This window comes from Tamandua tetradactyla, chromosome 7, assembly GCF_023851605.1.
Source record: "Tamandua tetradactyla isolate mTamTet1 chromosome 7, mTamTet1.pri, whole genome shotgun sequence".
In the NCBI taxonomy this organism is placed as follows: domain Eukaryota; kingdom Metazoa; phylum Chordata; class Mammalia; order Pilosa; family Myrmecophagidae; genus Tamandua; species Tamandua tetradactyla.
The window spans coordinates 61,660,598-61,685,047 of NC_135333.1; the positions used below are offsets into that span (position 1 = coordinate 61,660,598).

The following is a 24,450-nucleotide window of genomic DNA, read 5'->3' on the forward strand; positions in this document are numbered from 1 at the left end:
CAACAACTTCCTGCCAGCCCAGGCAAGGCTTGGCTTCCTCCACACAAGCAATTAAAACCCAGTTGATTTTAAGCCCTCAGAAAGTAAATATAAAACAGGATTAAATATTAAGAAGCCAAACAAAGTGGCCTTATTAAAAAGGCACAATATAAGCACGAAGTGCTATCATCATAATTTTTATTATAGCTATAAACTGGGAGGAGGCATAAACGCCTGCCCTTGATCTGCAGCCATAATCCAAGCAAGAAAACCAGGGTCGTTGTGCTCCCAGCAGGACATAAACATCCAATGCTCCCAAGCAGAAAATTTCTCTCCACCATTATGGCACCACTGAGCTGGGCCACTTGGGCTGCTACCGGGGGTGGGGAGCGGGCAGTGGCAGGAGAGAGCAGGGGAAGGAAGTTCAGCTGCAGCAAACAAACTTCTGAATGCCCCTATCCCTTCCCTGTCCCACCACCTTCGTTAGGGCTGACAGGACAGTATGAAAGCGGCTCAGGGCCCCCAGGGGTGGGGTGGGGGTCAAGGGGAATCAGGATTCTTGGTTATATAGAGGGAGTTAGACACCTCAACGGGCATTCAGAGCTCCCCTGCAACCATTAGGGACAAGAGAGGGATATCCTAGACACGGAGTATGGTGGCCTTCTGTGTCGGACTCCCCAATGATTTCTGCATGGAGAGAGCATGTTTCCTAGTTCCCACGGCCAGGCTGAGCAGTGATGGCTAGCGACATGGTGTGATGTCAAAGGGTCAGTCTACGACCTGTGCCCCCAATCCCTCTCTGACCCAGTCCAGCGATGCCTACAGGTCACTTCTCATTTTACTCTTAGAAGGCATAGTGGCAGTATCAGTCATTTCTATCTTAATAGGTGAGGAAATTGAAGCTTAGGGAATGAAGTAACTTATTCAAAGCAGGTGGCTAATAAAATCCAGGATTTGAACCTGGGTAAATCTGATGCTATATCCGTGATCTCAGCCACTATTGACACTGGGTGAATTTATAAAACACTTTCCTAGGCATGATGAAAGGATAACAAGTCAGTCCTTTCTGAGGAGGTGCTGTATTCCTCGGAGAGGGTGAGGGGGCAGAAAGTGCAAGTGGAGACCCTGGGAGAAGACTCTTACTTCATAATCCTGTCCAGTGAGCTCCTGCCACTCTTGTGGGCACAGAGGGGGAGGCCCTAGGCAGAGCCGTGTGGTTGGAACGTGGGTGCTGGAGAGCTGGGTGGCTCTGCCACATGGTAGCTATGTGATCTTGGGATGTTCCTTCATGTCTCTGTGGCTCAGTTTCCCTACTGTAAAACAAGACATCAACTACACCCCATGGTGTTCGAAGTGATCTGGAAGACCCTAGGCTAGCCCTTCATTTTACAGGTGAGGATGGGAGGGCCCAGAGAGGGTTGGTGACATGCCCAGGGTCACACAGCAATTAGTCGTAGAAGTCTGATGGCCTTTCTACTCTTCAGGACTGCCTCCTTTCCTTACCTGTCATCCACTCACACTGTGCGGAGGTCGAAAGCCCACCCCGTGGTCAGAAAGGCATCACAGTTGGGCATCAGCTGGGCCTGCTCCCCACTCCCTTCTCTGAATTTTGTCGCCTGCTCTTTGCAGTCTACAACTGTGACACGGAGCACATAATTCACTCTCGTTTTCTCTCTTCTCTTGGGCCCTGTCTTCCCGGCCACTGCTTTCTGCTGCTCAAGATAATCTTGATCCAGGTCAGTTTTCCTGTGAGGAGGATCTCCAGGGGCCCCCACTATCTTGAAGGACCTGGGCTCCACTGAGGGGAGCCAACTCAAGCAAGGAGCGATACTTCTTCTCTATGGAAAGGCCACAGACTCGTCTTCCCCTCCAGGATGCTGGGAAATTGCTGCCTTAAATTTCCAGGCTGCCTCCACCTCTGGCATTAATGTGAAGTGAGTCATTTTAGCTCCTAACCCCGGGGTGCTTCTTCAGTCCCATAATTTCATGAATGAGTTTATGGGCAGCTGTCAGAATATCAATCAACTTGCCCCCTTCAGCGGCGAGTCCTCTACTTTAATTAATCTCCGCACTGTGCCTGCTGGAGGCTTGCAGTTGTTATTTTCCTCCTTCTTGCCCTGGTTAGGATGGAGCCCTTGGCCTGTCCTGCTACTTTAATCACTGCATCTTTCATTGAGAGGTCCTTGGCAGTATTTTTCACACATTTCTGGGCCCTCTGTGATGGGCAAAAAAACCAGGGAGGCAGAGGCTCCCCTTCTCTCTGCAGCATTCGGACCCAATTTAGAGAGAAGTTCAGTACTCAAGGTCATGGTGAAGGAGAGGAAGAAGCCAAAGTGAAGTGCACTTCTGGGTCAGTGAAGCAACAGGTCATGTTCCATGAGGAACAGTTGAAGGAAATGGAAAGTCTTCATCTAGAGAAGCTAGGTCAGGAGACATCACCCTCTCTAAATGTTTGTAGATTTTCATGTGGAAGGAGGATCCTGCCTGCTCAGGTTAGTTTCAGAGGATAGGGATCAAAGAATGAGAGTGGAAGAGGGGAAGCTTTTGAACCTAGTATAAGAAACATTTCCAAAATGGCCTGCCTGCCTTGAGAGGTTAGGAGTTGCTCGTTACTGGAAATTTTCCAGCCAAGCATAGACAAGCATTTGCAGAGGGTTCAGGAGGAGATTCTGAAGACTTCTTTTGCCTTAGAAGAAATAAAGTGAGCATTATAAGAAGAGAGCACTCTGATTTTCATGAAATATTCCCTTGTCGATTATTTGGGAGGGGGGAGAGTACTGGGCTCAGCAGGCAGGGGTTCTCGAAGCCCACCCTTAATTCTCTCCTCTGCTGGAGGAATCGACCTTTGGCCAGCTTTCTTCATATCAAATCACCATCACTCAGCAGTAAAGTCTCTGCCTGTCTCCCAAAGCTCTTTGTAATGTGGTTCCATCCCCTCCATCCACTCATTTTCCATTTCTATCTCTGGTCTGGCACTCAGCTCTACTCTCGTTTCCGGAGCATGCCACACTCAATTCAGCTTGGTCTGACAGGATTCCTTTCACGGAGAGCCTAATATGGGGCGTTTGTGGGTGCCCTCTGTCCACGGCTGGGTCTCTGCCCTGCTGTTTCCCGGCTCCTCCATATGCATGGAGTGCTTTGAACCCTCTGCAGCCTATTGCTTTCATGAACTACAAGTTCTCACATAATTTTCTTTTTCCTGAAATATTTACTCTGTGTATCATGTACTTTAGTGCTTTGATAAACATGCTCTTTTTCCAAAATCTGGTTCCCTAGAGAAGAGTGCAGCACTGTGGGGGTTAAAGCACTCTCATGAGATGGCCTCTTTTAATCCGCACAACGATAAGGGGAGAGAGTCAGAAAGGATGTCCTCAACCACAATTTGTGGATGGGGAAACTGAGGCTCCAAACAAACAGAGTTGGGCAAGAAAGCCTGTACCTTAGACATGTGCTTAGGAATGGCAAGGCAGGATCATGGATCCTCTGCCCCTGTCACCTGTCTCACCTGCCCTCATCTGTTCTACCCTCCTGTTCTTTCAGGTCCACCAAAGCTCCCAGAAAGCATGACCACTCCTGCATTACTTCCCTGGGAAGCTAGATGGGAAGTTGCCTCCAGAGGTAGGAATGTGGCTTAAAATTTCTGGGGCAGGCACGGGAGCCAGTCAATAAACCTGTGTTGGTCCTGAGCACACACCTTAATTCAGCATTCTTCTATGTTTCTTTCTTCTCCCTTGCAGGGGCGGGTGGGGATACGAATGAGCATCTTGGGGGTAGGGGTCGGGGGTGGCAGAACTATTTCATCAGAGCTGGGAGAAGAATGCATATTTCACTACCCAATAGACAGCTTCTTCCACCCTCCATTGCTGTTTGGGGAAAGGGTCTGGCCAAGGCCACGGGTGGGCAGAGGGTATAGTGAGAGCCCGCTCCCCTTACCCCGAAACCCAGCTGCTGGGGAGAGTCTAAGCCAAGCACAGAGAAGGAGGAACAGACCCCAGACCAAATGTGCAAGGAGGACAGATGGATTATAATGCTTGACAACGTCATTTAAAAAATTCTACTGAACAGCTTCTTCTAGATCCTTCCTCTCATGGCTGAATCTGAATCAAAGGTGTTATTCGCCCTTCATCCCTCCTCTTTCCTCTAATCTTAGAACTCTTCTGTAATTTCTCAGGAGAGCTGGCCTTGCTGGAGAGACCAATTGTTTTTCCTTTTAAAGAGAGAAAAAGATTTTGAAACTCAAGGAACAGGGACCACTGTCTCCAACAAGCAAAAAGCCTGGAGGCACTGGCGGAGACAGGAATGCTAATGCTTTGGCAACCGACTTTCAATGGGAGCAGGGCCCTTGGGCCCACCCGGCCTGCAGCCTGGGGTAGGTCTCCTCCCCTTCCGAGTCTCAGAGTCTACGAGTCATGCTGTGGGTTCAGGGGCGGAGGAAACCCAGAGGGGAGGAAGGGACACAGAGGCTCTGGGCTTCGGATGGGGTCATGGTGGGTGGGATCTGGCAGCAAGGCAGGGAGGCATCAGTGGTGGGCATGGAGTGCTGAGTGGTTGTGGGTGAGTCTGAGAAGCTGGAGCACGGCGTTGCACCATGAGCAGAATGAAGCTATTCTCTGGCTCTTGCTGCTTGCATTGTAAGGGTAATAATTGTCTGGACGGCCAGCTAAAAAGGTGTGAAGACAGAGATTTGCTCGATGTGGAGAAAGCAGAAAGGATGCAGTGGTCTTTTTTTCTCTCACAAGGGCAGGCATCGGGAATTGAACCCAGGTCTCTGGCATGGCAGGCGAGAACTCTGCCATTGAGCCACTGCAGCCCGCTGATTGGTCTGTTTTTTTGATACCAATAGTCCTGGAGGCACTTTGCAGAGGTCAGCCCTGGGGAGGAAAGAGGCTGCATGGACATAGGGCAGGCGGGAAGTGGGGAGACAGGCAGAGAGGGTTCGTGGAAACCGTGCACTTTAGGGTCACAGGTCCTGAGTTCTAGTTCCGTCTCACCACTGGCTCAGTGAGAAGTGCAGTTTAGCTGCTTAAGGCTAACCTCATAGGGTTACTGGGAGGACCCAGTAAGAGGAGTTGGAAAACAACTGTAAAAGCACAACTCCAGGAGAAAATGCTCCAAAGGACACTATTGGGACATATGACAAAACTGGAATGTAGACTGTAAATTTCTTGAACTTGATAACTGCACTTAAGTTGGTTACATAAGTTAATTATCCTTCTACTTAGGAAACTGTGCAAGTTCAAGGAACTTGACGTATACAGGCAGCTCTTAAAATTTTAGAAAATAGATGAACAGATACACAGACAGACAAATGACAGATAGCTGGGTACACAGAGTGACATGGCAAATGTGGCTAAGTATTAACAGGTGGTGGATCGGGGGATTGCAGGGGTACACTGGAGTCCTCTGTACGGGTTTTGTATTATCTGTGCAACAATCTTGTAAGTTTGAAATCATTTCAAATGAAAATTAAAAAACCCAACCACATACAACCCTAAAGGAAACGTAAGGCAGGAGGGAGAGCAGAGACAGGCAGAGAAGCAATTAGCAGGAGTAATTAACCAAGCGCAGATAATTAACAGCGCAGCTGGGGGACAGTGTCGCACCGCCACACCTCAGACCAGCGAGTGTCAGCTCAAGAGAGGGGAGAACTTCCCAGCAACCGCTGCCGGCAAACTGTTAGGGATTTCTGGGGACTGCGTGTTCTTAGCACAGGGTATGTTGAAGAAGAGGGGCTTGGTGGGGGGGGGGGGTCCTGCAGAGGCGAGGGCTGGGCTGAGAAGGACAGTGCCTCTGGGGCCGCTTGCTTTCAGCACTGAGAGTCTACTGTTCAGGGCTTTCAAGGCAAAGACAAAAGAGAGAGGAGGGTCTCAGAGGAGGCTGGAGAGGGGCTGCCCAGTGCCCAGGGGGCGCACTCTTCCTCTCTTCCCCAGCCTGGGCAACGGAGGCAGGGAAAGCGCACGCGATGAGGACATTCTCTCCCCGGACACCCATCAGGTCTGGAACGTGGGACTTGAAGGGTGAGACAGAACCAGCGTAAGGGGACCAGAATGCTCAAGATTTATAGAGACTTAGAGGTGTAGAGGAGCTGAGAGATCATTTGAATAGTAATTTTACATGTTAAGAAACTGAGGCCTGAAGAGTGAAGGGCTTGTCTGGGGTCATAGCACTGGTTAGAATCAGAGCCGGGACCCAAAGCCAGGCCTTCTGACTTCCTTTCTGAGGTCTCTTTCCACTCCATTTGCCCTTCCTGTCACCAGGCCCACTATTTGGGGGGTGGGGGTGGGGTGGGGGCTGCCTTGTTCCTTGTGCTCATTTCTTTCCTGGCTTGACAAAATTTCCAGGGTAGCCAAAGAGAGATAGGGGCTTTAGGGCATAACAGACCTGGGAGTGAATCTTACTTAAGCCTGTCTGGCTGAGCTCTCTGACTGATGACAAACTGTCTGACTTTAGCTTTCTCATCCGAAAAATGGAGATGACAGTGCCAGTTTTTGGGGGGGCTAATGTGAAGATCAAAGGTGGTATGATTTAGAGGAGGTGTTAAAAATGGTAGCTGTCATCCATTATAGTCAAGACTAACACTGTGTGTATAGAGGGCACGGACCCTGTGTATATTTATTAGGGAATGCAAAAGCAAAGCGAGAGCTGACGAGCAGAACAAAGCATCATTGTTTGGCATCTGAAAGGTCATCTTGGGTCTGAATACTCATTGGTCCTGATACATACTCATGGGGCAACCCCAAAGGAGGTGCACAGTTAATCAAGTTCCCTCGGGGCCATTAGCTTCCTAGATGCCTTCATCATTGTAACTCTCATCGGGAAATGTTCATGAAGTCCCTACTCTGTGCTACATAGCAAATGATACATGACAGGGTCCCTGGCCTGGAAATGCTTAAAGCATGTGAGAAGACAAGTTGCAGAAATCTTTAACTGACTGATCATGAAAAGTCATTTAAGTACCATTGGAAAAAAGAGGGCTGCATTAACCTCCCTTATGTACTACTTTAGTTTGGTTTTTTTTTTTTTTTTTTTTTTTTTTAATTTTTTTTAAACCCTAAACGATACCCAGGCCCTGCCAGAGATTGTGTTCTATTCCCTTGACCTGTTCTTTGCCATGGCAGAGAAGGTTATTTGTCACCACAGTGGTTCAACTGGCCTTACTCTGGCTCCTTCAGGGGGGTTAAGATGAAATTGTGGGGTGATGGAACCTTTTAGAGAAGCTGCTATTGCAGATTTCTGTAGCTTAATTGGAACAAGTTTTTGTTTCTATCAACCAGTGACCCAGTAACAGAGTAATCTGGAGCCTCGGCTCCAGTCTGGTTATAAATAAATTTTAGTCTAAACGTATTTTTTAATATGTGACAACTGGGTTTGTCTAATGACAAGTGTCACTCCCTGCCATTGCCAGAGCAACATTCCATTTCCATTAGGAGGAATGTTTCCTAGCCACAGTAAGCATGGGAAATAATTTTTGGTCATCAACAATTCCCTTCAGTTTCACTGATCTGATTAAACTTTGCAACGGAAAGGGGAATTTACAAATTGGATACTGTTCCCTATTTATTACAAAAATGGTTGCTTTCCATGACATCCAGGAGATACAGTTGAGATCTCATTAAGTCTCAGCTTGTGATAACATTTACTCCATAAATCTCCATCGCAGCTGCTGAATGAAATGAGCATTCTGCCGAAGGCCACATAATGGATGAAATCGAACCTCTGCCCCTTTGAAGGGAGTTGACCTTTTCAAGCCTTTAACATATTCAGTTTTCCGGTCCTAAAGAAGCAAGTAGGAATTTATTCTGGGCCCTCTCTTAACCATTTCCTGACTGCCACACTCAGCTGGCTAGCTGGCTTTGATGAGACAGAAATAAAATGAGGCTATTTCGGACACTGGAAGTATTTGAAGAAGAAAGAGGAGAGGAGGTGAATACAGGCCAAACAAGAACACAACTTTGTGGGAAAGTCCTTTGCTCGCCAGAAGTTTAAAAAAAAAAAAAAAGTGGCTAGGCAAGGAATGGAAGAAGAAAAATTAATTCTTGTGTCTGAATCGTTATATATCCTGTGCTGGACCAGATCTGCGCAATCTGGTTTTAGATCTGGTGCGGTGTCGAGGTTGGCCCAATTCATCTGTTCCCAAGGGCAGAATTCCAAGGACTTCCAGGCCAAGATCCCACTTTTCTCCCCCATCTCCCCATCCCTTTCCTTCTACTGCACACTGACTGTCTACAGTCCAGGCTCTGTGCTGGTGCCAGGAATACAAAAATTCTCTCCCCTAAGAAGCGCGCAGTCCACCAGGTGGGATAACACAGATGAGTAATTACATGCAGCAGGCTGTGCATAATAAGAGCTATTGTGTAGGCCTGGAATGGGGGTTCTAGGAGCACGAAGGAGGGAGCGAGTAACCACTCTACTGGGGTTGGAGGGCAGTGAGGGTAGGGGAGACAAAAAAAGGAGAGGATGCTGGAGGTGTGTTTTGAAGGGGGTTGGCAACTCACCAGGCAGAGGGTGGGGCTGGCCTTCCCACATCAGTGTGTACACGGGTGACGTAAGGATTTGGGGAGGAACAGGCTAGTTTTCAGGGATCAGCCAAGCCCATGAGAGTACAATTCCAGGAGTCTGGAGACTGTGGGATTCTAGCATCAATTTAATTCTTCAGGGGGTATGATGGAAGTGATGATCTAAGTCTGGCCCAGATTCCTGAAGGCTAAAGCTAATTATACCCATTTAGAACTAGAGAAATAATCCCAGGGCTGGAAGGGGTCTTTGCAGCTGTACGATCTGACCCATCATTTTACAAATGAGGAAACTAAGGAGAAACCAGTGGCCCTTTGGTTATCGACTCGGGCCTGGAGGTCAGGCTACTGTTTTCCCCAGGCTCCTATTAGTTTCACTAGAAAAAACTATGATTGTACGGATCCAAAGCTCCAGCATTTGGTGAGGAAAGAGGATGGTCAAACGGCTCATCTTAGGGTACTTGCAAATCATCTAATGGATTATGGAAATTATAATTAAAGGGAGAGAATGAATGGAAATGGTTTTATACCATCTAAGAGACTCAAGAAGACACTCTCCCATTTTTACAACAACTTGGGATCTTTCTGATGATAGCCTCAGGCTCTCCGCCTAACTGTCAGCAACCGATCACCTCCATGGCGCTGCAGAGTGGCAGAACGAGTTGCGGGTCACTGCTGACCCGGGGCTTGGGTCCCTGGCAGTATTCCTCCTGCCACCCAGATGTCTGTCCGCATCTGCCGGGCATAGCAAACATTATGCCAAGCTCCTAGTCACGGCTGGACCTAGCTGACCTCAGCAAATATTTTAGATGCAGTGAGTCTCTAATTCTAAACATCCCTCAATTTCTTCTCGCCCGGGGAATGGTGCATGTTGAGTATATGTGTGTATTGTCATTCTCAAAGAGTTTTGTTAAAATAATAACCAGCCTGATACTGGATACCATTATCATATCTCATGAGTCATTGAAATGAGATATAATGGTTGGGCAGGCTGATTTGAAGCTTAGAATTGGGAAGGTAAACAAAGGCTTTTTCCCTTAAAGCCAACCTGTCAAGCATATAATTAATGCTTTTTACCTCTTCAGTGAGTCGCTGAGAACAGATTATTATATCACTCCCAGACAAAAGGCACAGGCCTGTTTTAGTGGAGTTATAGTAGCTCTTTAACACCTTGTGGCCTGCGGTTTTGATTCTCCCTTGACTTCTAATCTTGGTAGGCTCTTATTCCTGTGGATAAGGCATTCACAGAGTCCCCGGAATAAGGCTGAGGGGATGTTAGTCAAATCAGACTCAAGTTTGGCAAATAACTTTTAGAACATGATTTAGGGAGCACTGGCAGCTCCCCCATCCAAAACATTTTTTTAAAAGAATACTTAACATCCTGACTTAAAAAAAAATACTGAAGAACCTTATCAAACTGCACATATACATTTTTGGAAAAGGATAAATTTTTGAGCTTCTTTCATTAAAGCACATGAGCATCCTAGGTAACCCCTGAAGATCTTTGCTAAGGAATTTTTGGTCAGTCTGATGAACTAATGTGAATTAGGTCTAAGTTGCAAAGAATAGATTTTTATGACTCTGAGCAATCAGCTAAATTTACTCTTTTCTTTTTATTTCCTTTTTTCCCTGTAGACTATTTGGAAATAGCATCTAGCCTAGGTCACCCTGCTCTTTTTCACTCTGGTCTCCTGGATGACCCTCACAGACCAGCTGCTCATGGCCCATACTGTGAGAATCAGGGTCTTTTGTGCAAACACATTTTTCTTGCTCATCCTGTTCTTTGAGGACGGTGGTTCCGACCGCACCGTGGGTGTGGGTCCAAATCGGACCAGAGGAGGAAAGTTCACGGCCTCGTCAGCGAAGGCCAAGTTTAGGCTTGAAGTCGGGTGTCCAGAAATGAACAAAACCATCTGCTTTGTTCTGGGAAGCCCTTGCCCCGTTCCCGTGATGTCCCAGTTGAGTGCTGCCTGTGAGTTTTGCTGAGATGCTGTTGAAATGACCCTGTGAACACCGGAAACTGGGAGGAAATCTGCCTGTTTCTGTCTTCAGAATACAAACCAGGCTGACAGGAGAAAGGAAGGGCCGTTTAGGAACACCGAGAACCTGTCTTGGTTCCCAACCACAGCTTCACCAGGCTAAGGCCCTCTGGAGGCCTGGTTCCGCCCCGAGGCAGGGGAGACACTCAGCAACCTGGGAGCCCCTTTCTTCCAGGGATTTTAGGGTTTTCTGATTGTGATGGAGCCACACACTTGGCTGAAGAAGGAATACAGGGCCTTGCGCAGTGACCCAGAAAGATAAAACTCCATTATACCAGCTGTCTCCTCTCCAGCTTTCCTCTCTTGTCCCAGCCCAATGCTATCCTTGCGCCTTCTGTTTTGAAGAATTCCACTCACCACCCCAAGGGATCACCCTTTTCATTAAGCAACTCCCTTAAGCAAATTCTCTGCCGTTTCTGGCCAGGCTTCAGTCCTGTCCCTGTAACTGTATAGCTAAAACACAAAGTGATCACAATGATCAATAGTGGAATGCTCAGAGCAGGTATTATAGTTATTTAAGAGGACAAAAGCCCTCCTATTCTATGGGAACATAAATCTCTTCCAGAAACACTGCAGCTATCACGAGAAACATGTGCCTTTCTATTTGATGAAATAATTCTGAAGTACAGTGCCATCAGCGCCTTACGTTTGGGGTTGTTACTCAACATGGTGGTTGTTGTTTTGTTTTTATAAGCCATTTAATACTGAGTGCAGGGATTAACAAAGTAGAGTCACTCATAATTCCACATACAGCACTTCTAGGGGTATAGTGACCGCTCGTCAGTGTGTTCATAGTCACGGATAGAAAGAAGGCCTTTGAATGGCAAGGGGCAAAGGGCAACGACAGGGCACCCACCGACTCCCAGGCAGGATCCCTGGGGGCAGGCCGCTGCTGACCCCCCTCTCAACTCCACCCTACGTCTGGAAAGCACAAGGAGGCTGTTTACCCCAGAGACTCCTGGGCCAATGTTTAGATGTCCACTTGCACTGTCCTCCAGCCCTCCCCGCTGCGGCCTAGTCCCCTTCCAGCCACTCAGCCCCAAGACATGTCTCCTGCCTGCAGACGCTCTGTGAGCTTTCTGCAGGGAGCTCCGGCTGTGCTCTTTCTCTGCTGAAACCTCACCAGTGGCTCCTCCTCATGCACAAGAGAAAGTCCAGCTCAGAGGTCCCTTGTGACCAGGTCTTAGTCTTCCTTCCCCACATGATCTTTGGCTTCTCCCCTGGGCACCCTGAACTAAAGTCACCCCAAACGTACGCAAGTCCTTTTTTTTTAATTATTTTGCTTTCACAACTCTGCATGTGCTGCTCCGGCAATCCTCAATGTCCTTTTGCATCCTTTTTGCCTTGTGAATTGCTACCCATCGGTGGCAGAGATACTGCTATGTGATCACCGAAACCCAATTCTTTTGCCTTCCCGGGAGTTTGGCAGAATCAATAACTACGTTTCTGGCCAGTGGAACGTGGGTGGGAGTGAGGCCCACACTTCCAGGCCTGACCTCCAGCCTCCAGCCTGCCCTCCCCCGCTTTCTCTTCCCTCTCCTGCTGGATGGTGCAGAGAGTCCAAGACCCGAGGGCCGTCGAGCCACCAGAGGGAAGGATCCCTGTCCTGAATGACTGTGTGGAGCCGAGCCTCAACCCACACTGAACGGTGGGGTGCTAAATGACCTCCACTGTATTAAGCAACTGAGATTTGGGGTTGTTTATTACAGCACTTTGTCTATTCTGACTGATGTGGGGCCCCTCATTCTCTGGGTAGGCAGCCCCTTCCCACTCTTGTCTGCACCCTGTTCTCTCTACTCTGTATTTCTCCAGTATCTTGTTCATACGTTTAACTCGTTGCTGTACCTACTTATATGTGTATCTGGCTCTTTAACTGGGTTATAAATCCCCTCAGAATACAGATTGTGTTTATTTATCTTCGTATTGCAAGGACCCAGTTGAATAAATGCACAAATAACTCTCTCAAATGGAGAGTACAATCTGGCGAGTGGGACTCCAGGAGGTCTCCAAACGCGGTCTACTACTCCGAGGCCAAGGAGTCCAGTTTCTCTGCTCTTCCTACCAGCGCCAGCGTTTCGTGGACCATAAATCAGCCTCCCATGCCATGCATCCAATGATGGAAATACAGTACGTGGCTAATCTCCTTCCATTACCAGATGATAATTTTCCACATCAGCAAGCAATGACAGAGGCAGGAGCTGTCACTTTATCTCCTCCACAAACGGCCTTCTGACAGCTAATACATCTTGATGTGACATGGGCTTTTTATCTCCCAGTGTTTATGTGAAAGGAGAGTGGGGTGGCGGGTGGGAGCCAAGGACAACTGCATGGTGGGTGGCTACGTTTGGGGGCCGGGCACTGATTCTCAGAGGAAGTGGATCGAAGGGAAATTTAGGATGATTCAACTCCCTTTTAACCCCTCTGCTGAGATGCTTTGGCCTCCAGGTGTGTCTACCTGTTAGCAAAGCACTGAATTAAAGTCAAGTTTATTGGGGGCCTGAGAAGGCATGGGCAGGTCCACATGGCAGGAGTCACTGGTTTCAGGTAGCGGGCAGGGCTTCTCCAAAGATAGCTTGGAAAGCAGCCCCTTGCTGTGAGGCTGCCCGTAGCCACAGCACCCCCTCCCACACCCCATGATGCTGAGGTTCCTGGGGCCACCGGGGGCTCAGAAGTGATGAGACTTTAGACCTGCACAGTCCTGTATCATCAAAGACATATTATATCACGTCCCCAAGGGGTACTCGCCATGCCAGGAGGACGGATTGGTCTGTGACTGGAACACCCCATTCCTAGAGCTCTTGGCCAACCGATGCTGTAACCAAGTCCAAAAGGGTGTTGAACTGAAAGACACGGCAATAGCTTATACAATTGATACGCCTCTTTTGAGCAAGGCCACCTCTTAAATAGCTCCAAATGGATGACTCTGTATCCCAGTTACTTTTTTTTTGCTTGAGTAGGATAATTCCATCACCTTCTTTCAAATGTAGTTCTTTTAATCATAAAGTTCATCTTTTCATGGAAAAACAAACAAACAAACAAATGTATGCCCCCTTCTGTTGTAATTTAAGATCAACTTTTTGCTGCCACCTCCTTCTGCCTCTTTTATCCCCCAACCCTGTATTTAGCTCCTGTTTTGCAAATTAGATTGAGGGTGATCTATGTTATAACAAAGGAGAATGAAGAGGCCACTCTGGGAGGAGAGGAGGTGGTGAGAAGGAAAGAGCACCTCTCATCGCTCTCCTCTGGCTCGAGGATGAGGACAGCTCCAGCACCACTGAGCAGGAGGGACTATGCATGGAGTCCAGCACAAGGTCACATGAATGGGCTCAAGGCCTAATTTACCACTTAAAAGCTGGGTGAGCAAACTGCCTTCTTTGAATCTTAGTTTTCATGTCTGGAAAATGGGGATAAGAGAACCCATCCGAAATGATTCGGGGGAAGACTAAAGGAGATAACCTATGCCTCGCCCCATCCCATGGCCCTGCCCCGCCTCTGCCCTTCACCCCAGGAGAGCCCCAAGATGGCGAGATGTGTCCACTCTCCAGCCTCAGAGTCCAACGCCCAGGTCCACACAAGCTGCAGAATGATGGCCCCTCAGGGAGGAAGCACACCCCTGGCTCCATCAACCACTTGGCCTTTTCTGTAATTCTTACTCCTTCCAACTCTCCCTCTAGGCCCATTTTCTCAACCTCAATATCATTTCTGCCCACACTGTCAATCTCAATACACTCTCGGAGAGCCAACTATGGGTAAGGCTAAGACTAGACAGAAGAGTAACTGACCAGCTAGGAAGGCAGGGCCAGAAAACCTTAGTTCTCATGACCTAAAGAGGATTCAATTCAATTTGATATTTTGGAGCAATGGAAGCTTATTAAATATAAGACCGTGTCCTACATGCTGAGGGGAAGCACGAGTAAAACATTGGTAGCGCATGCTCTTTTGCCTCCTGAGGGTTCTCCACGTGACAAGAAGGCTCCTTCCGGGGGGAGGCAGGCAGAAGGTGGTGAGTTCTTGGAGGGTGACTTAGAGATAGAGGCCCTAGAGACTGTCATGGAAGACACACTCTCCACTCTCTGTGCTGGCCGGTAAGGCTGGTAGGGGCAGGGAGGTGAGGAGAGGAAAGGGTGCTTTAGGCAGAGGGAAGAGAGGTGAGCAACGGCCTGGAGGAAGAAAGGAGCAAGTATTCTGGGAAAAGGGGAAGCGGCCTGGTTTTCTGGGGCTGAGTAGCAAACCATACGATTCAAGCTGCTGGCTGGGGCAGATCAGAGAGCGCTTAGAGTGCCAAGAACTCAGGCTTTATTCTGCAGCTATAGAGAAACAGTCAACATTTCAGAGGAAGGAAGGGACATGGTCAGCTCCAGAAATATTCACGTGGCCATGATGTATGGGATTGGCTGGAGTGGGGCAAGGGGCCAGGCAGTCAGGGGAACGGGTGGAGAGGAGGGAGGGAAAGGGTGAGAGGGACACTCCAGAAGGACCAACAGTAAGATATGACAAGTGATTGTAGAGGTTGACACTATAGAGGACTCATAGAAGAGGGAGAAGGGAAGAGAGAGAGAGAGAGAGAGGAAGAAGAGGAGGGTTTAGGAAGAAGGGTAACTGGGGAGACAATGATGCTGGTGGAGAGAGGAGCTGGTCTGGGAGAGACCCTGGCTGGAAGGCACGGGAGGCCGCTCCCCAGGGGCTGCAGGAGAAGGGGGCCTTCCAAGCTCTACTCCCTGCCAAGGACTTGTAGGCTTGGCTCTTAGGGATCTAATAGTCTCTTTCCTCTGCCTCTGGCTGGGCCATGGATGGGCCAGTGACCACAGCTACCCACCTGTCCCCTTTAAACTGTAGGAGCAGTCTGGGTGACACCTGGTTAATCTCCTCAGGCCTCTCAGAACCTGCAGCCTTGCCCAGCCCAGCACCTGCTCAGGTCCTGGCTGCCTCCTGGGCTCCCTCCTCACCTCAGAAGCGACACAGGGAAAGTTACAGCAAGACAAAGGCACAGAGACTCTAGTATCTTTCTCAGTTGATATGGAGAACATCCCCCACCGTTTGCATTTTGGAGTTTGTGGGGCTGATGATTATGTTTTGGGCTGGGACACACCCCTGTTGAGTGGTAATGTCTGTGTCCCAGCTTGCTACTTTCTGGGTCACTTGTCATTCCTACAGGGGTGCAGGAGAACCTCTTCCCGTCTTGACAGGGCACTGTGGATTGGGAGCCCCATGGGGTGGGGAGACAGTGAGGGCAGCAGGTGCCTCTTGAAGGGAAGCAGAGTCTTTGCTAACCTTGACACCAGCCAGGCGCCTTTGTGCTGACCGAATGCTGGTCGTGGGCTGGCCATGAAAGCCTCTATCAAAAATGCCATGTGGCTTTCGCCTCTCCACTCCTCCAGAAAGATACAGCCGTCACTCAGTGAGAAGTTTTCACAGCTTCTTGACTGTTGTAAGTCAGCAAGCTTTACCCGTGGCTGATGGTTTTGCGCTTTAAGAAATGCATGGAAACTCACAGAGTCTGGGCTGGTTTATGCCTCTTACTCGTTGTCCACTCAATGTGACCCCTCAGGCAGGCCTTCTGCTGCTCCCCACCCCAGCTGTGGAATGGTATCATTGAATTTATGGGGTCAGCCAGCAAAGCACCCAGATAGCACTCCAAAGGTGCATATGTACGCCGTGAAGATTCACTCCTGGAGCCCCGTTATGACCTAGTCCTCTACATGAGAAGCAACACACAATATTGGGTCCATGGGCCTTGATTGCCACCAAGACCCGAAGAATCCATTAAATAGGGCTCCCCCACAGCAACCCCCTCCTAAACGCCACCATCCTTAGGGCACAGCATCCTCTCAGTTCTCAAGTGCCCCCAGCCCTGGCCACTTCAACTTCCCTGCCACCGTCCCTGCCCTTCCTAACACTGGAGAAGGCTGTAGAGCTATTGGAAAGCAACGCCTGAGTTAAAGCACTTTCGTAAGGAAGTCACTAGTGACACTGCCCGGAGGTCCCTTCTGAACAGTCAGAACAACAGACCTACTCAAGTCCAGCCAGCGGCCCGGCTTACCTGTTCTGTCAGTCTAGGGCAAAGCAGAACCTGTTCATAGGTATGCATTTACAAACTGTTGCATACACGTGGCTTGTATTTTGTTATAATATTCCCAAGTCCTGGACTATGCGGATCGGGGGACGCAGAGTGAATTCAAGGCAGCCCAGCTGAGGACCTCCCAGTCCAGCCCAGCCACAAACACGTGCAGAGGTGATCACGGTTGCACGTGATAAGTGGGACACACCCCAAGTGCTAAAGGACCCAGACGGAGAATTAGAGCCCGCTTTTGCCCCAGTGACATCCAAGGAGGCTGCTCTGAAAAGCACGTGGTAGAGAGGGGCCTGGAAGGAGCTTGGACCAGGATCTGGGTGCTGACTTCTCTCTCTCATCGTCTGCTGTGTAACCTGCTCCCCACCTTGGGCTCCAGTTGCTTCACCTGATCTCAAAAGCAACTTCCCAGCGTGAAAGTTTGAGTGCTCTCATTAGGGCCGGCTGAAAGACATCGGGGGTCCGTCCCACCATGTCTGCTTTTGCCGAGTGGCCTGGCGTCAGGCTGGCCTCGAAAGCATCCTAACTTCAGGGTGCAGAGCGAGAAAAGAGTCCAGGAGAAGTGGATGCTGGTGTCTCTGTGCATGCAATCCAAGCTGGATGTGTCGCGGGCAGAAACCCAGATGGGTGGCCATCCCCAAATGGGGACTGAGCCGAGAAGTACTGATTGGACTGATTCAAATAAAATAAAAGAAGCATGCCCTTGGTGTGTATATAATGTAAATCAGTGATATTCAGACTCCTACTCTCAAGCCGCACGGGGCCCTTTCATGGACAACCTGCAGCGCTCATCAGCCCTCCAATTTCTATATTTCAATAATGCATTATCCTTGACTCGGCAGGGCCTTCAGCCAGCGTATGACTCTGTTGGCTAATGATGATTGCAGAAGTGGCTCCCAAGTCACCTAACTGAATGTCATTGGTGTAAATATTTAATCCTGCTTATCTAGGTAGAAATTCAATGTTTGGATTCCACCGTCTGTCTGTCTTTTATATGCTCATCCACATAAATGTCTGTCTTAGACTACATTTATTATAAGCATTTGAAGGCTGGGATGGACTGTGTTGAAATTGGCTTAATGACTTAAGAGAGAGAATCCTATGTGAATGGATAGTTGATAAATGCTTTTTTTTTGCTCTTGAGGCAGAAGGCAGTTCTTGACTTTATGTCTATATGGTTTCTCCCTCTAATGCCTGGGCCTTCTATCCTTCTATTGGAGTGGACTCTGTCCCTCTGGATAGCCCATCTTTCCAGATTACAATTAATCTTGTGTCTTCTAATGGGATGCTCACTGCTCCTAAAGGGGTGGGGAGGGGATAGTCACTAGAGTGATGACATATTACCCCTGCTTTGACCCAGGGAGCAGAGAGGCTCGGAGGCCAAGGCCCACAGGACTGTGTCACTTTGGGAGCTGAGTAAATAGCAACAGTGCACAAGTATGGCCTTGTCCTGCCTTTCTTCTGTTATTTGGCCCTGATGTGGCTTTTGATCATCTTGTCCTCCTTCTGTCTGTACCAACTGCAGAGGCAATGCCTGAGACAGACATGGCTGTGGATGGAGATAAGCGAATGGCTGGACTTTAGACACTGACCTCCATTAGGCCTGGCCTGCTGGGTGATGGGCGTCTCTTCCTCTCCCTTTCTTACTTCTGTCATGACCCAACCCATGGCAGACAGGCCAAGAAGTCCTACAAAGCAATGCTTAATGCCCTTCTAGACAGTATCTGGGCTCTTGATGAAAGAGGACTCTGATTTGCCATCAAGCTTCTCCTTGCCCTATTCCACCAAAACTGCTCCTACCAAGGCACTGGTGACCCCCACATTGCTCAATCTAATGACCAGTTTTCAGTCCATATCTTTCTTGACCTCTTGGCAGCATATGACACCCTGATCATTCTCCCTATGTGTTGATGACTCCCCAACTTATGACCATCCCAGGCCTCTCCCCTGAACTCACACTTATTCCCAACTGCCAGTTCAACACAATGGCCACGTGGAGGTCTACTAGGCCAACTTAAAAGTCTAGGCTTCATCTGGTTTACGTCCAACACATCCAGTTTTGGGAGACGCCCTTAAAGGCCCCAGATGTCTTTCCTGCCACGATGCATATTTCTCCTGCAGCCTTCCCTGGAACAGCACATGACAGTTCCACATTTAGTGCTATTTGGGACCATCACCTTGGAGCATTCCTGGCCTCTCTTCTTCATATCTCACGTCTGATGATGCCATTCTGGAGCCTGACCTTACTGCCCACCGTTACCAAGACAAGGCACCCAGATCTTTGAACTAGAAGGTTGTAGTAGCCTCCTAACTGGCTCTCTGCCCTGTCCCATCCACCTTCATTCCACTCTGCCAACGGATGGCCAGAGGGATTCTGTTCAGTTTACAATGGATCCTGTCACTTCTCTGCTCAAAACCTCCAGTGGCTTCTTGGCTCACCCCCAGTAAAAGTCCAAGTTCTTACATTGATCTTACACTGGTTACCTTGAATGTCTTCTCCCACCATCTCCCCCATACCCTCCTCCCCAGTCACATGGGCCTCCTCCTTGTTCCTCAGACACACCAACCAGGCTCCTGCCTTGGGGCCTTTCTATTGGCTGTTCCCTCTGTCTGGAATGTTCCTTTCCCAAATATCTAAATGATTTATTTTCTTATTCCTTCAAGTCTTTATTTAAATACCAGCTTCTCAGTGAGATATTTCCTGGCTACTACATCTAAAATTACCCTCTCAACACTTCCATCCACCCATAAATCTCTGAAACACTATTCAATTTATTGTCTTCTTTCCTACCATATTATCCCACGAAGGCAGGAGATTTTGAGTACTTTATTCACTGCTGTATTCTCAAAGTCTAAAACAGTGCTGGGCACAGAGTAGGACGTTAATTTGTTGAATGAATGAGTGAGTGAATGAACTCAAATGTATTTTCTGAATATAATTTACTGGCCACTTTGTTTACTCTAATTATTTTGAGAAATGCCTCCCAACTATGCCCCTTCCTTCTGTTGTCTTCCCAGCCTCTGTTCCTTCTACTTCCTCAGTGGTTTTTGTAGCATTTCGCAGCATAAATGAAAAACTGGGCGACCCTCAGGCATGCTCAGCTACCACATGATGATATGCCACAGAATCCCTGGAGCCTGCGTCATCTCTCACCAGTGACTTCTCGGAAGAGCTGACCATGACTCTACAGAAGTTGCTGGAGCTGCTGACGAAGTGTGATACCTTTCTCTTAAATGACTGAATGGGGCTGAAAACAACTGGCAAGTGCAGCATATTGGAATCGTTTAGAGATTGCAAGTGATAAGATAATACTCTAATTGGAAAATATAAAATTTGTAGCAAGTTATGAGGTTCTGAACACAAGAATGTAGTTGCAGGACCACAGATCTGCCTTTTCTGCATTAAACTGCTGATTCTTTAATATAATCATATCAACTCTACTTTGCTTGGATGTCCCCAATATACACAGTCCTTTGGATTCTCTTCTTGGCTCCATTCGCAAGTCTCCTACCTTCTAGTTCATTGCACCTCTCTGTGTCATTCTCTGTACCTTGCTGTTTTGGGTGCCCACTCCCTTGCCCATCCTCTGGAACTGTTACACCATTTCCAAGCTCCTATTCCAGTCCTCCCAGAACCAGGCTGGCTTAGGACCTGAGGACCAGAGGCCTAAAGGCTCCTCTGAATCATGAAGAAGCAATACAAGGTGAGAGGAACATCAATCTCCAGAGCCCTATTTCATGCATATTTCGGCTTACGAAAATCTTGGCAGAGACTCTCCCCTTTGAGGTAGGCAGTTCATTATGTTCTCCCCAAACCTTGGCCAGGAATTTGGAGAGATGGGCCTTGACAATCTGATCTGCTCCAGTAGCAAAGAACACTCCATGCTGGGAACTCTTCTTGGAACCTATTCTTTTAGCAGGCAGGCGGGAAGAACAGAACACTTTCCCTCGGAAGCTCTTGTTTCAGGCAGAGAACAGAATAACTATGTGTCTCTACAGATGGCCACTGGATGCTCAGCAAGTAGTGGATACTGCATGTTTTTAATTACTCATGCTACAAAAAAAAAATGCTCACCATGAATCATGAGATATGGGTTGCACTCAGACTTACATAGAGAGAAGAACCAAAATGCCAATTCTTGTGTTTTAGAGGTAAGCTTTTCTGTGGCTCACAGACCAGCTTATTTATTTACCATCCCACTTGGTGCCACAAACTAATCAACTACTTCCCAGTTTCATCAACAGTATAATAGAAACTACCAGGCACTTTTACAGAAGGACCCTCAGTGGTACCACGGCTCATTGTTATAATCCATCAAAAATTCCGTCTTCTAACTTGCAAAACTACTTAGTGGAACATGAAGGCCTCCTTAGCTTATTAAATTACGTTGTTACCAGTCCCTTGTTTGCATGTTTTAATTTTGTATTTGCACCTTGAGTAGGGTTATCAGAAAGGGAGTAACTGGTAAATGTATAAAATCAGCCCCTGAAATGAGAGAGTGGAGATTCTGGGGAATGCTGTTCTGCTAACCATCTCTGTCTTCTTTCCTTACTCCTCCTGTTCCTTCTCCCAGATTCCTAGTTAGAACAATATCAGACTCAGATACTGTTCTAGTTTGCTAGCTACTGAATGCATTATACCAGAAATGGACAGCTTTTAAAAGGGGAATTTAATGAGTTGCTAGTTTACAGTTCTAAGGCCAAGAAAATGCCCCAATTAAAACAAGGCTATAGAAATGACCAATCAAAGGCATCCAGGGAAAGATACCTTGGTTCAAGAAGGCTGATGAAGTTCAGGGTTTTTCTCTCAAGTGAGAAGGCACATGGTGAACACAGTCAGGGCTTCTCTCTCGGCTGGAAGGGCACATGGCGAATACAGCGTCATCTGCTAGCGTCTTCTCCTGGCTTCCTGCTTCATGAAGCTCCCCAGGAGGCGTTTTCCTTCTTCATCTCCAAAGGTCACTGGCTGGTGGACTCTCTGCTTCATGGTGCTGCAGCATTCTCTGCTCTCTCTGAATCTCTCATTCTCCAAAATGTTTCCTCTTTTATAGGACTCCAGTAAACCAATCAAGACCCACCCAAATGGGTGGAGACATGTCGTCCCTTAATCCAGTTTAACAGCCACTCTTGACTAAATTACATCATCCAGGGAGATGATCTAATCACAGTTTCAAACATACAGTATTGAATAGAGATTATTCTACCTTTATGAAATGGGATTTATATTAAAACATGGCTTTTCTTAGGGTCATACTTCCTTTCAAACCAGCACAGATACCAATGTGGAGAAACACAGAAATCAGTCAAGAAGTTTGAACACAGACAAAATGAGCATCTACTCATCATAAGGCTAAGAAGTTAGACTGACTATATTTACATATACCATTGTTAGAATATATATATATTCTCTCTCTCTCTCTCTCTCTCTATATATATATATATATGCACGCACAGCTACACACACAGGGATTTTAAAACTCTAATGGGAAGACCATAATTTTCTCTGGGTCAGTTCTTCTGACAGTCCTGCACCCTTTCTGGCCTCCTTAAGGAAAGAAGCCTTTGATCACAAGTCCTGCTTTCCTGGGGTCAGCCTTCCTGAGCTTCCTGGGTCTTAACTCCCTCTCAGCTTATGCAAGTTTCTAGCTTCCTGCCCTTACCTTCGTGACTCCATTGCTCCAATGTCCCGGTTAGCTACTTAAACTGTTTGGTTCCTTGACTACTGTGTTAGTTAGATTCAGTTGTCAACTTGGCCAGGTGAGCATACCTAGTCTTGTTGCTGCGGACATAAGCCAATGGTACGTGAACCTCATCTGTTGCTAACTACATCTGCAGTCGGCTAGGAGGCGTGTCTGCTGCAATGAGTGACGTTTGACTTAATTGGCTGGTGCTTAAATGAGAGATCGCAACATAGCACACCTAAGCAACTCGGCATTCCTCATCTCAGCACTAGCAGCTCAGCCCAGGCCTTTGGAGATGCAGAAAGAAGTCACCCCAGGGAAAGTTGTTGGAACCCAGGGGCCTGGAGAGAAGACCAGAAGAGACCAGCTTGTGCCTTCCACGTAAGAAAGAACCTCAGTGGAAAGTTAGCTGCCTTTCCTCTGAAGAACCAACAAAATAAATCCCCTTTTATTAAAGTCAATCCGTCTCTGGTGTGTTGCATTCCGGCAGCTAGCAAACTAGAACTACTATAGATGCTCAATGTGTAGGAACAAATTTTTTAACATAGATTTCAGAAACGTACTTATCCAAAGTGGTAAAAAGAAAGAGAAAGATGTTGTACAGAAAGAGAGGAGGGAAAAGTGTGGTTAGAGGCACAAAAAGGTCAAGGTCAAACAAGACACACACAGCAGTTAGAGCTAACCCAGTGGTCCTCAAATTCAGTGTTCATCACAATTGCCTGGGATGATGGTGGTGGCTGTGGTGAAAACAGATTTCCGCACCCGCCCCCAACCAAAGTTTCTGATTTGGTAGGTCTAGGGTAGGTCTTAAGAGTCTGCACCTCTAAGAAGCTCCCAGATGATGCTGATGCTGCTGGTACCCTGACCATACTTTGAGAACCACTCCACTAGACTGATAAGAACCTGAATTTCCATGGATCATCATCTTTCATACACTTGAAAGTCAAAATCACCTGTCACTCTCATTTCCATTCCAGTAATAGTCTGTCTAGCAATCTGCCATGAGAAGGCCAGGAGGAAAGGATCCAACTCAATTTCTGTAATCTAATCGCAGTCTGACAAATTCCTCTGGGCTACTTCTAATCCTATAATTTAGTCCTTCCCCAGGGTTTTGGATCTAATCTCCTTAAAAGAAACCTCCAGATCTTTTTCCAGTGAGGAAGTTCAAAGAGCCTGGAAGTCTACTGCAAAGGAGGATAGGATCTCGTGCAGGTGTAAAGTTCTCCAGGTAGCTGCTTGGCAAGAAACTGTCCTTTTCGAACAAACCTTAGCAGGAAGCCTGCTCCTCTGCCCAAAGAGATAGAGCCCAGAAGAAGAGAGTGTCTGTGGTTTCAAAAATGTTCCAGTTGGTGAAGTTCATGAACATGGGCAGGTCATACCCTCACCCACACCCCCGACACTGTCTTTTAAGGTCAAAGATTCTAAAAGGAATATGACGTTTTCTGGATCAGTACCGATTACTTCACATCTGTGACTAACGTCTATAAGTAGAAAATGGTTCCAACCAATGAGACAAATGTTGGTCCAGGAAGACAAACTCTGGGCTGTAAAGGGTGGTTGGTGGGGACGTCCCCCTGCTGTCCTCCCTGCTGCCTCTGATTTCTCCCAGCCCTCACTCAGCTCAAAAACAGAAGATGGTTGCTCACTGTTTCGGGGTTTCTCCTCGTCCAGACCTTCGTCCTCATTCTCGGGGTCGATGTCTTCTGCCTGAGTGATCCAGTCCAGGTAACCTTTGAGGTCCTCCTCCAGCTGCTGCTTCTCCCGCAGCTTCTGGAAATCTCCCCGTGCCTTGGCCTTCTCCCTCTCTTTGGAAAACTCTCTGCCGAGAGAGAGAGAGAGAAGTGGGCAGGAGCAGAGAGCACATGGAGGGAGGGTGGGGGCCGGGAGCAGAAGGAAAGGTGGAGAGAAGGGGAATGAAAGGATTTATTGCTTTATGCTAGGTGACCTGCCCACAAGCCCCGACTTTCCACAGACAGCTTCCTCTAGTCATTCCAGCTTTTGTCTTTATTCCCATGTACAAGGAAAAGAGTCCCTGAAGGGGACCTTCTTGACACAGTCCAGGAGAGGATAAGGGGATGGATAAAATCCATCTCCCTTTTGTTCTAGATCATGATCACAGGCTTTGCCTTTTAATATTAATGGGTCTTGAAGACCCAGAAAGCCCTTTC

At 47.8% G+C, this 24,450-nt stretch overlaps 1 protein-coding gene across 2 annotated transcripts in view; it reads right to left on the reverse strand.

The window, feature by feature from the left end:
* Positions 1-24,450, reverse strand: part of CACNA1C (calcium voltage-gated channel subunit alpha1 C) — a 739,906-nt gene that overhangs the window by 159,266 nt on the left and 556,190 nt on the right. For both annotated transcript variants that reach the window (XM_077169590.1, XM_077169589.1), the window contains exon 9: positions 23,929-24,101. In XM_077169590.1, the coding sequence (XP_077025705.1) occupies positions 23,929-24,101 (173 nt within the window). The remainder of the gene's footprint in view (positions 1-23,928; positions 24,102-24,450) is intronic.